The sequence below is a fragment of the Raphanus sativus genome, unplaced genomic scaffold (genome assembly GCF_000801105.2).
Source record: "Raphanus sativus cultivar WK10039 unplaced genomic scaffold, ASM80110v3 Scaffold3589, whole genome shotgun sequence".
In the NCBI taxonomy this organism is placed as follows: Eukaryota; Viridiplantae; Streptophyta; class Magnoliopsida; order Brassicales; family Brassicaceae; genus Raphanus; species Raphanus sativus.
In genome coordinates this window covers 1-10,463 of record NW_026618895.1, presented here as the reverse complement: position 1 = coordinate 10,463, position 10,463 = coordinate 1, and the positions used below count along the sequence as shown (strand labels likewise).

Below are 10,463 nucleotides of genomic sequence, written 5' to 3'. Positions count from 1 at the left end.
CAGAGGAGAAGATAGGATAAGCTTATTACCCGAACCGTTGTTATGTCACATACTCAGCTTTCTCACCACTGAGCAAGCTGTTTGGACAAGTGTCTTGTCCTCTAGATGGAGACATCTCTGGAAATGGGTTCCTAGGTTAGAACTAGACACCTATGATTTCACAAACGACCAGGTCTGTACGGATTTCATCCACGAGTTTCTTGCTTTCCAAGGCAAGTCCTACTTGCGTGACTTCAAGTTAAGCATCGACCATGATGCCTCTAACAGCGATGTTTCTCTCTACGTGCCGTGTCTCGGTAGAGTGTTGGATATGCGGAAGCTTGAACGTTTCCAAGTCGAGAATAAGTTTGGACATGGTATCATTCTTTACATCCGGTTAACTCTTTCCGCGTGCGAGGCGTTGGTATGCTTAAAGCTCCATTTTGTTTGCCTGAACGAGTTCGTGTCTCTCTCCTTGCCCTGTCTCAAGATCATGTTCTTGGAAGACGTCATTCTCCCTAGCGACGCGGCCGCAGAGGCTCTCATCTCCTGCTCTCCTGTCCTAGAAGTTTTGAAAATATGCCTCAGTAAATATGATTCTGTGGTAGCGTTACGTGTCCGGTCGCTCTCGCTAAAGAGCTTCGCTTTAAGACGAGTGGAGCCTTTGTGCGCTCGTGGACGTTCGGTTGTGGAGCCTTTTTACGTTCGTGGATGTTCGGTTGTGATCGACACCCCGAAGCTTGAGTGTCTGAGTCTCATGGATTACTACCATTTCAAGAGCTTTAAGATAATCAGTGTGGCTGAGTCTTTCAAGGTTGATATTGGTGTCGAGTTTGACCTGATGAGTGATTACTTGTCGGAAACAAAGATCATCTGCAATCTTGTCAAGAATCTTTCATGTGTTAAAGATATGACCTTATCATGGAAAACTCTGGAGGTAATATAATAAACTCATGACAATCCAATTATAGTGTTTTGTTTTTCTTTTATTAATCTCATTTTGTTTGTGCTCTTCTCTTTGCTTACAGTTTATATATATTTACCCAATCCCCAAACTTCATGACTTGACTCGTTTGCGTGCCACTATGTGCTTAAACTCATCCTCTAATCTATTGCCAACCGTTCTTGAGAGCTGCCCCAATCTGAAACACTTGATCTTGGTAAACAATTTTGCCTTAATAAACCTTTCAAGTTCTGAGATTAGTCCTGGTTTTTATTGAATTCTGTCTGATTTGTGTTTTTGCAGGAATTGGTTATTGATTCTCCGTATGCAAGGAGTAGTAGACTCTCCACTGTGCCGCTGCCTCGTTGTTTGGTGTCGTCCCTTGAATCAGTTGAAATGGAAAGCCCGGTCACGGAGATTGCTACTGAACTGAGATTGGCTAGATACTTTATGAAGAAGTCGAAGACACTCAAGAAACTCGTGCTACGTTTGAATCATGAGTCTACTGGAGAGAAACACAAGCCTGGTGTCTTGGAACGACTCATGACATACTCAAGGCGCTGTAGTTTGTCTCAGTTCGAAGTTCTTCCAGTGGTTCCAACTCCGAAACCATGGCCTGGGTATGTTTATGTAAAATCCAATAGGTTCTAAAGGCTGGTATGGCTTTAAGACTGATCATTTGGTTTGATTGTGATTTTTTTAGTCTCTTTATTAAACTTTTGTCTCAAGATTATGCACTTAGAATGTTTCTATCGCTAATATCATGTTCTTGGTTTGATTATAAGCCATTTGATAATGACGTAGAGTTTATGTGTATGTAGCACTTGTTGAGTCTGCCGTCAACAAGACAGCTAAAAAGTAGTTGTAATCAATACAAGTGCTTTGGTAATTGTTAGTATTTAATTATATTCGTTTTTGTTTCCTTAAATATTTCGCAAAACTCATTGTATAAAAAAATAGTTTTTGATTAATAAATAAACCCTAAAGCTTTTTCACTTCATCTAACCACCTTTCACAACTAAGGTTTAGTGAAAATAAAAAGAAACCTAACCAAGTATAAAAACTTTCTAAACAAATCATCTATAACACGACCAAGAAGACACTAAACTCTTATAATCAAACTTGCCATTCAAGAAAGCGTCACCACCCTTACGGTTCCTCACCTGTTGCTGCACCACTAACACCGAACCATCCGACGCAAATATACTCCCAGCCACAGTTTCTCCTATCACTCCAAGCTGGTGGTTCTCGCTCCACTCCGAAAGCCCTTCTAAAATCTTCGGATTGATTCCTTCTCTCTTCCCCGTTATCCACAGATCGTAGTCGTTGACGTTCATCGCTTGAATCGCAGCTAAAGTCTCCGCACCGTTCTTGACCACAACCTCCTTGTAACTAACCCTATCTTTACCTTCGTTCTTGACCCAAAACCACGTCACCACCCCATCGTCCAGCTTCTTCTCCTTCTCGTCCTCTCCTTCGTGGTTGAACGCTAAAAACCTGATCACCGTCAAGGTTATGTCCGGGTTCACAGTCATCCTATCGGCTAGATGGAGAGCTTCTCTGTTATCAGCCCCTCCTAGGAACAGAACAACAAAACGGTACGTTTCTTGTCTCACACGGCTCAAAGAATTTGAACGTTGCTGGTCATCCAAGGACCGAAACACCGCGTTTCTAAGCCGTCCCTTGTCGTAGTAAATACAAACCGAGCATGGCGTGTGCGCCAAGACATCCGCGTTCACGGACAACATCCCGGAGCTACGTAGCTCTGTAGGTGCAGCATCGTCGAGACGCTCTTTCTGATAAGGCAAGAGAATGAAAGCTGTTTTCTTGGTCAACGCTAGCTCGCAAATGTCTTGGTACATTAGACGCTTTGGAGCATGAGCAGTGTAGGCGTGAAGCGTTACGCATTCATCTCTATTCTCTTGGTACAACCTAAAGGCGCTTTGCACCTTGTCAACACGTCTGCTTCGGATACGTTCATGATGCTCTTCTTCCTCCTCCTCCTCAACGTCTTTCTCTTCTATAAAAACCGGTGAAGCTCGTCCCATGAGTTCCACTAACTGGATAGCGTATATAGCAAAAGGGCTACTTGTGGTGGGGTAAGCTAGGTCAAGGAACGTGATTAAACCGGGCAATGCTTCGTAGTCAGACACGGCGAGAACCAAACCCATCTCGGTTGACGGTGGAGTGTGCTGGATGGTGCGGTGCTTGACGATCCTGTAAGGACGGTTTGGATCGTAAAGGAAGCTGATAAGAGGCGTTGATATACCGGTAATCACAAGCGTTTGCAAAACCAAAACAGTGAAACCGGCTAAACCGACGATACGTTTGTCTATCCAATGCAAGTAGAGTAACATATCAATCTGGCCTCTCAAGTTCATCATGAGACCGAGAGTGAGACTGTCTCTAGTAGGGACTTTAAAGAAGACAGCAGCAGCAACGACGGCGATGAACTTAGTGATGAATCCAACGATGACCATGTAGACGAGGGGAGAGAGCTCTTGGTCCCAAATATCGTTGGTAAGTAAGTAAACATTAGTGTTCAAACCCACCAAACCAAAGGAGAAAGGCATCAGGAACTCATGAATGAAAGTCTCGCTCCTAATAGCCAACGTGGAACCTAGAGGTGGACCGTGAGGGACAACCAACCCTAGCCAAATGGGTCCCACGCCTATAGACAAACCAAGCATGTCCGTGAGGAAACAAGCGACAAGAACACCCATGAGAATCATCACTATATAGTTTTGGTCCACGAGTTTCCCCTCTGGAGTTTGTGCAACCACCCACTCAAGAGCTCCTCTCACAACCAAAAGCATAAAACCACTGAAGATCACAACCGATACAAGGTACCAAACGATAGCCATGGCTCCTCCTCCGTCACCATGCATCATGGCTTCGAAAAAAGTAAGCACCAGGATCGCTGCCATGTCTCCAAGAAGAGCCACCGACATGGCGAACTTCCCCACCTCGGAGTTGACAAGGTTCATGCCTCTTAAGATGGTGTAGATGACAGGGAAAGAACTGAAAGCTAACCCAAACGCAATAGCTCCAATGGACGATATCTTCCTCATGTTTTTATCCATTTTGTGACGCATGGCCATCCCTGTGACCCCAACGCAAAACGCAGGGATTACAACACCTATTGCAGCAATGTACTTGTGCTTTCTTGGGGACTTTGCAACGGATGTAACATCGGTCTTGGCTGCAGTGATGAAGAAGAAGTAAAAGAAGCCCATTAGTCCCAAGTTTGCACATATGTAGTTCGAAATAGGTGGGAACACGTAGTAGTTGAAGTTTCTGCTTCCTCCTAGCATCGACGGTCCTACCATCATTCCACCCTTCAAAAAAACGTAAAACCATTCTTTTATTAATTATATTAAAAAAAAAATTATATTCAATAAAATTCAAGACTTTAAAAAAAATTTATAGTAAAAGGATTAATGATACGAACAATGATCTCGCAGACGATACGTGGTTGACGTAGAGGTCGTAGGAGGAAGCAAGTGGTTTTGATGAAAAGAATTATAATAACTGCTTCAAGCAAAAAAGTTGAAAATGCATAGTTCATAGCATTTTCGCCTCTGAACATTCCAAATGGTTGCTTACTGTGAATCTGCCGGCACACCACTGGAAGTCTGGCTGAGAAGGCTCGAGTGCTGACCTGGCCGCCTGTGTCTGGATTCTCCGGCCAGAACCCGAGATGGACTGGCAGGAGAATCTGGTCATTGTTGTTGGGGAAGTATCTTACCATGTAAACTATTCTTGCAGATCACGTTTGCTTTATCTAAAGGAAAACGATAGTGATCTCACTACAGAGAAAGAAGACACTAGATCCAAGATTGATGTTCTTTCTGAAAGAGATGTGGACATGCGTTATTTTGGGAACAATTCTAGTGTTTGCTTACTCTTTATTTTCTTCTTAAGTGTTTACTATTTTGTCTCAAAAATACGTCACAATAACTCTATTTTCTTGTAGTTTCTGACAGCTTTTGTTTTGTGGTATCTACGTTCATGATGTATATTTAACATATTTAGAGAATCCATCGAATTGAAGTGCATTCTTTTGGATTTCTTTTTTTTTATCAGATATTTCAAAAGACAAATACATATTTATGCTTTTCTCTTTTATTCTTTCTGTCAGAAAATATCTGGACTTTGAAAAGTGTAAATTAAAGTATGTTTCTTTTCATATGAAATGCTGAAAAAACTGAGAAAAACGGAAATGTGTATAGATTTAAACTTTCCTAGCTTGTTTTTTTTTTGAACAACTCAAACTTTCCTAGCTTTGTTTCTATTTTCTTTACAGTGTTAAGGAACATGCAAGGTTAATGTGGAAAATGTCACTTCTTTGGAACACTGGAAAATATCACTTAATTCCTTCAATTATGCAGTAGCACTTCCTGATATAGATGTGTTCATTCTCCATTATATGAGTATTTTCCCTTTCTTGTATATATAACATTATTGTCGTAAATAATATTTTGAAATGACATTACTCTATTGTCATAAGTTATATTTTGAAATGAAAGAAATATAGATCCATCCACATTCCAATATTTAATGCATCATCGCTTTTGCGTTCTTCCACATACTCAGTGTCTGGTGGTCCAACCGACGATTTGTTGCCGTGCTGAGTTATGCGCCGTAGAGAACATAAAAGCTTAGCTACCAAAACACTATTGTATAAAACATTATTGTATTGTGGAGCCGGTCGCAGTCGCTACACTATATATCTAGAAGAATTTCATTGTTAAATAGTACTTTCATATAATCCTACGAAGTGTAATGGTCCAAGACGAACCTATAAATCATCGTTTATTATATGTAATCTTAATGAAAAAGAATAATAACGAATCTTGTGCTATAATATATGCTAACGCTCTCCAGCATGAAATCATGAATGATATCTTCTCTCAGCTTACTATTTTTTGGTAAATAATATAAAAAACATTTGTGGTGGGTATGGGAATGCATTAAACATGTGGTTAATATTAGAAAGATTCGTACATTATTGGGTACTTGAGACTATAAAATACTATAAATATACAGCAACGTGATCCACGACCAGTACTTTAACATCACATTACATATATATAACACATGGAGTCTAAAGAGGAAGATGCATATGCATGCAAATCTCAGGGGGTCTAGTTGAGAAGTAGCTGTAAAGCTCAGGAGGGATAGCGCCATGACTCACCGATACTAGAAATGTTTGTCTATATATTGGCGCTATCCATCCTGAGTTCTATGGCTTCTTCTTACTTTTATGTGTATGCACATCTTAATTCCTAGCTTCATTGTGCATGATTAAAAGAGATGGTAACGGGTAAGGTTTACAATTTATGTAATATTTCTCTTTTTTTTAGTTGAAGAGGAATACATCATGTGATTCATACAATGTATTGTTTTCAGATGTTAGCTAGGTATAAGAAGAAATAATAAATGAACGACTAAAGTTTAATTGGTCTGGAAGTTATGTAGAAAGTGAGAAGCAAAATAATCACAAATTTGGTCTTACAGACATTTGAATATTAACTTGTAAATCTAGTATGGCTCGTGATTGGACAAACAATAAGTATGGTCTTAATAATAACATAATGATAAAAAATTTGGATTTTTACACAGGTTTGAAGGCTGTAAATTTGTACTGATTCTTACAAGCGTCCACCAGGCCTCTATATCACATCCAATGTTGGACTCGCGGGAGAATGTAACAGCGCCAAGTGGTGGACGGAGAGACTTTAACCAAAAGAAAATGTGGTAGACGGAGAGATTGATCCGGTGAAAATACACCGTTCAGAAGCAGGATTCTCAGTGGAAATGATCAAGAAAATTACGAAATCCATTATCATTCCAAAGAATATTGGATCTCAACAAGATTTCCAATTGGCAACTATCGTATCAACTATCAAGGCACATCTAACACTTTACAGACACTCCTTTCTCTTAGCCTCTAAGATCCAAATTGTATCATAATGAACTATTTGTAATTTTGTATTGCCCTAAAAACGCCACTCCTGTTCTAAATCATCAACTAGCTATAGCCAAAAGGGTCTTAACCGACCTAGTTAGCACTAAATTTCACAACTGCATACTTAAGGCTCTAGACACAAGTGTAGCTGGTTTCTCACGTAACATATGTTGCTAAAAAAAGAGTGATAAATTTACAAGATGAAACATAGTTTGTTTGTGTTGAACAGAGTCAAAAAGAAGATTCAGAAAGAGAAACATCAAAGTGATTTGTGCTTGTAAAGAAGTAAAAAAAAAGATTTAATGCACTCACCTGAAATCATCATGACCCTTACCCACCAATTTGCAAAGAATTTTGGAGTTAACTATCCACTTCCTTCTATTAAAAAAACAAAAAACAAAATTCACATTGTGAAAAAACGAACGACGCATATGCATAAATAATAGGATCCCCAAAGAAACAGTACATAGAAAGGCAAGGAAAATAAGGTTCAAGGTCAAAGTGAACAAAAAACCTACCTCTTTTGTTTTGTTTGGTATCTCTCCATTATATGATTGATTCATATAATAACATTTCCCCCCTTACACACACACAAACTCTTATAACCCATAACTGATTGATTCATTGATTCTATCTCTTTCTCTCAATATGGACGAGACCGGTTTCCCCCATGATGGTTTCTGTCTGGTCCTGAGCCATAGTTATCTCTTCTTCTATCTCCACCACCATAGCCACCTCCTCCTCTACCACCACCGCCTCTGCACCATTTACAAGGACCACATTATTACCACGTACCAACTAATAAAAATAAGTCCACTGCTAAAGATGAAATGACTTAATCACAAGAAAAGAAAGTCGATCCTTGTAAAGCATGGAAGACAAACTAAAAAAAAGCAACTTAGTAGGGGAATTACTATAACAGACTTCATATATAGCCAAAATTTATGTTTGGAAGAAGCATGAACAAAGTAAATCTTCAGAAATCAAAAGCAGCCATAGCTAAAACTAAAAGATATGCTTAAAACGTGGATTATTCCTATCCTACTCTTTCTGTCATAACAAGACAAGTATACTAAGCAGATCCTCCAAAAGAAAAACTAGGCCCATGCAGTTCTTAGAAACAACTATACCTATACGATGTAGTCGTGGTGACAGCTAAATAGTACCGAGAGAGAAAATGTGAAGTAGTAATAAAGAATCAAGAAAGCTACCTCTGGTCAAAAGCAGGAGCTTTGGGCGCAGACTTCTCTGCCATCGTTACACCAATCTTGTTCCCCCTCATTTCATAATCTACAAAACAATCAACCACCGTTCATCAAATAGAACTTTTACGGGATCCAATAAACTAGACTGCAGTTACACGCCACGGTACTTACTGTTGAAAAAACCGCCTGCTGAATGTGCGGCGCTGGGATCTTCATAAGCCAGGCAGGCGTCACCTTTATTCTTTCCCTTCTCATCAGTGTAAATCTTGATATTATAAGGCCACTGATCTTTGTAACCCCGCTTCTGCTTGATTCTTCCAACCTATGATAGATCCATCAGGAAGTGCACCCCCAATTAGCACACCAATAGACAAATACATAATCAAGAATCTAAGGGATGGAAACAGCTTATTCCGAGAAGTAAAAAACAACAACAGAAGTAAAAGACCAGTGTTATTACTTGGCCAATGCCACCGAAGAGATCTTTGAGTTCATCAACGGTCACATCCGGAGGTAAATTAGAGATGTATATTCTAGCATTATCACAAGTTTCATCACAATTTGCGTCGCACTGCTTGACTTTTTCAGCAGGCGCATCTCCATAACTAGGTTCCTGGAGTCGAAGAGCATCATAGCCACCACCTCTACCACCCCTCGGTGCATCACCACCATATGAAGGGGGACCACCAGCATAGCTTAAAGGCGGGGGAACTGCTTCCATTTCATACCCCATGGGTGGTGGGTAAGAGCCAGAACCATCATAGGATGGAATAGCTGCCATAGGTGGAGGTGTAGGACCATTATCCCTATGTTGACTATTACTACCATAAGAGCCACCACCACCACCATCACTTCTACTCCTACTGCCACCATCATATCTACTACTCTCATAGCTCCTACCACCACCACGATCACTGGCACCTCCACCTCGGCTCCCTCCTCGATCACCAGCAGTACCAGAAGGAGCAGGTGCACCACACTTGTTACATTCAACTCTCCTTGCAAAGTTCACGTTCCCACAACTATATATATATATAGAAAAACAGTTTCCAGTGTAAAAACATACTTCTAGCAAGCAAAGAGATTCAGAGAATTTGATTTCATAATCCTAAGCAAAAACGAAGATTTATGCAATAACTACCTTGGGTTAGGGCAACGCCAGTCACCGTCTCTCCCGCCACCGTCTCTGCCACCACCACCTCTACCGCCGCCGCCACCTCCTCTTCCACCGCGATCACCTCCTTGGTATCCACCACCAGCTGAATCGAGTCAAATAATTAAGAGATGGGAATGCAAGTAAGGAATAAAGAAATCTAGAGAATCATAAGTGACAAATTCTTCAGATTTGGAACAATCAAAAATCACATACATACCTCGGTTTCCTCTACTTCCACCGCCGTGACCACCGTATCGACCATCGCCGCCGTCTTGATTGTACACACCAGACATGACCTAGGGTTTGCGATAGATAATCAGACCAAACACTAATTGTCTGCCTTTTTAGACGTTAGAAAATAGATTGTCGCGTTTTTTGCTATTTTTTTTTTTTTTCACTAATAAAAAGGAAACCAACGTAAAAATGTCAAAAGGAAAACAAATAAGGAAACAATCACCGCTTAGAACATGAGACAATATTGATTTTAAATAACGTTTAGTTTTGCAATTTGAACAAATTGTCGATATTTCCGAGTGGTTAAGGAGATTGACTCGAAATCAATTGGGCTTTGCCCGCGCAGGTTCGAATCCTGCTGTCGACGATTTATTTTTATAAAAAACTGTGCCTTTTTTTTCTTGCGTTTCCTGAAAGTACAAACGTAAACTGACATCACCTACTCTTGTAGTGACTAGTGTAAATGCGCAATGTGATTTTCCAGTGTGTGTGTTTTTTTGTCAGCTGATTTTCATGTGTGTTATCATATAGTTTTATTGCAGTTAAAAAGATTATGGAGTCCTCTTATTTTCATCGTAGTTTTAAACAATTATCGACGTTACAGAGTTTCGGAACTAGTCTCTTTTTCCGGCAAATAAAATGGTAAAATTTGAACATGCATGATCAGCAATTCCATCTACCATCGTACTAGTTTGCACGTTTCAAATTCTTTTCATTTGCTAATTTATATCAAATAAAAATGTGTCAGTAGTATCAAAAACGAAACAAACAAATATTAATCACAGGAAGTAACAGAGAGTGCAACGCGGAGGTCGTTAGATGTTCCGGAGACATACATTCGGTGTGTCTCGATTTCTTCCCCTCTCCGGTCACCGCTGGCCGCCACGTCAGCAGCAGCCGCGTAATGGATTCCGTTGTTAACATCGTCTCCGGTGGAGAAAATGACCTCCCTGAGAACTGGTTCGTGTCCGTTTA

The 10,463-nt window shown here is 40.3% G+C and overlaps 3 protein-coding genes and 1 non-coding gene across 6 annotated transcripts; 2 read left to right on the top strand and 2 right to left on the bottom strand.

Moving 5' to 3' along the window:
• Positions 1–4: 4 nt before the first annotated feature.
• Positions 5–1,754, top strand: LOC108846522 (F-box/FBD/LRR-repeat protein At5g18770-like; the record flags this gene model as incomplete). The annotated part of the gene is made up of 3 exons (XM_057001405.1): positions 5–916; positions 1,008–1,139; positions 1,226–1,754. Coding segments are annotated over 3 exons (1,392 nt in total), but the record flags the coding sequence as incomplete, so codon positions are not given.
• A 244-nt stretch (positions 1,755–1,998) lies between these two features.
• LOC108845528 (cation/H(+) antiporter 24-like) lies at positions 1,999–4,673 on the bottom strand. Its single transcript, XM_018618724.1, has 2 exons — positions 4,374–4,673; positions 1,999–4,260 (listed from the first exon to the last, which is right to left on the bottom strand). Exons 1-2 carry the CDS (start codon positions 4,671–4,673, stop codon positions 1,999–2,001), a joined length of 2,562 nt encoding a protein of 853 aa, XP_018474226.1.
• Positions 4,674–6,429: 1,756 nt separating this feature from the next.
• LOC108844428 (transcription initiation factor TFIID subunit 15b) lies at positions 6,430–9,642 on the bottom strand. 3 transcript variants are annotated; one of them, XR_008942102.1, is made up of 7 exons: positions 9,472–9,642; positions 9,240–9,357; positions 8,559–9,120; positions 8,270–8,420; positions 8,105–8,183; positions 7,412–7,651; positions 6,430–7,271 (listed from the first exon to the last, which is right to left on the bottom strand). XR_008942102.1 is itself a non-coding variant. In XM_057001404.1 (6 exons), exons 1-6 carry the CDS (start codon positions 9,545–9,547, stop codon positions 7,537–7,539), a joined length of 1,101 nt encoding a protein of 366 aa, XP_056857384.1. In that variant the 5' UTR covers positions 9,548–9,642; the 3' UTR covers positions 7,309–7,536. The 3 variants fall into 3 exon arrangements, 1 of the variants encoding a protein (XP_056857384.1); XR_008942103.1 differs by having other exon boundaries at positions 6,430–7,268; XM_057001404.1 differs by lacking the exon at positions 6,430–7,271 and having other exon boundaries at positions 7,309–7,651.
• Positions 9,643–9,773: 131 nt separating this feature from the next.
• TRNAS-CGA (transfer RNA serine (anticodon CGA)) lies at positions 9,774–9,855 on the top strand. Its single transcript has one exon. It is a non-coding gene; the product is annotated as a tRNA-Ser (tRNA).
• Positions 9,856–10,463: the final 608 nt, after the last annotated feature.

What these genes read in the sequence shown, in the direction of transcription:
- LOC108845528 (XM_018618724.1), bottom strand. Translation starts at nt 4,673, where the DNA reads ATGGTAAGATACTTCCCCAACAACAATGACCAGATTCTCCTGCCAGTC. An exon ending in GTATCGTCTGCGAGATCATT is followed by an intron (nt 4,261 to 4,373) that starts GTTCGTATCATT and finishes GTTTTTTTGAAG; the next exon opens with GGTGGAATGATGGTAGGACC.
- LOC108844428 (XM_057001404.1), bottom strand. Translation starts at nt 9,547, where the DNA reads ATGTCTGGTGTGTACAATCAAGACGGCGGCGATGGTCGATACGGTGGT. An exon ending in TGGAAGTAGAGGAAACCGAG is followed by an intron (nt 9,358 to 9,471) that starts GTATGTATGTGA and finishes GACTCGATTCAG; the next exon opens with CTGGTGGTGGATACCAAGGA. An exon ending in AGCAGGCGGTTTTTTCAACA is followed by an intron (nt 8,184 to 8,269) that starts GTAAGTACCGTG and finishes ATTGTTTTGTAG; the next exon opens with ATTATGAAATGAGGGGGAAC.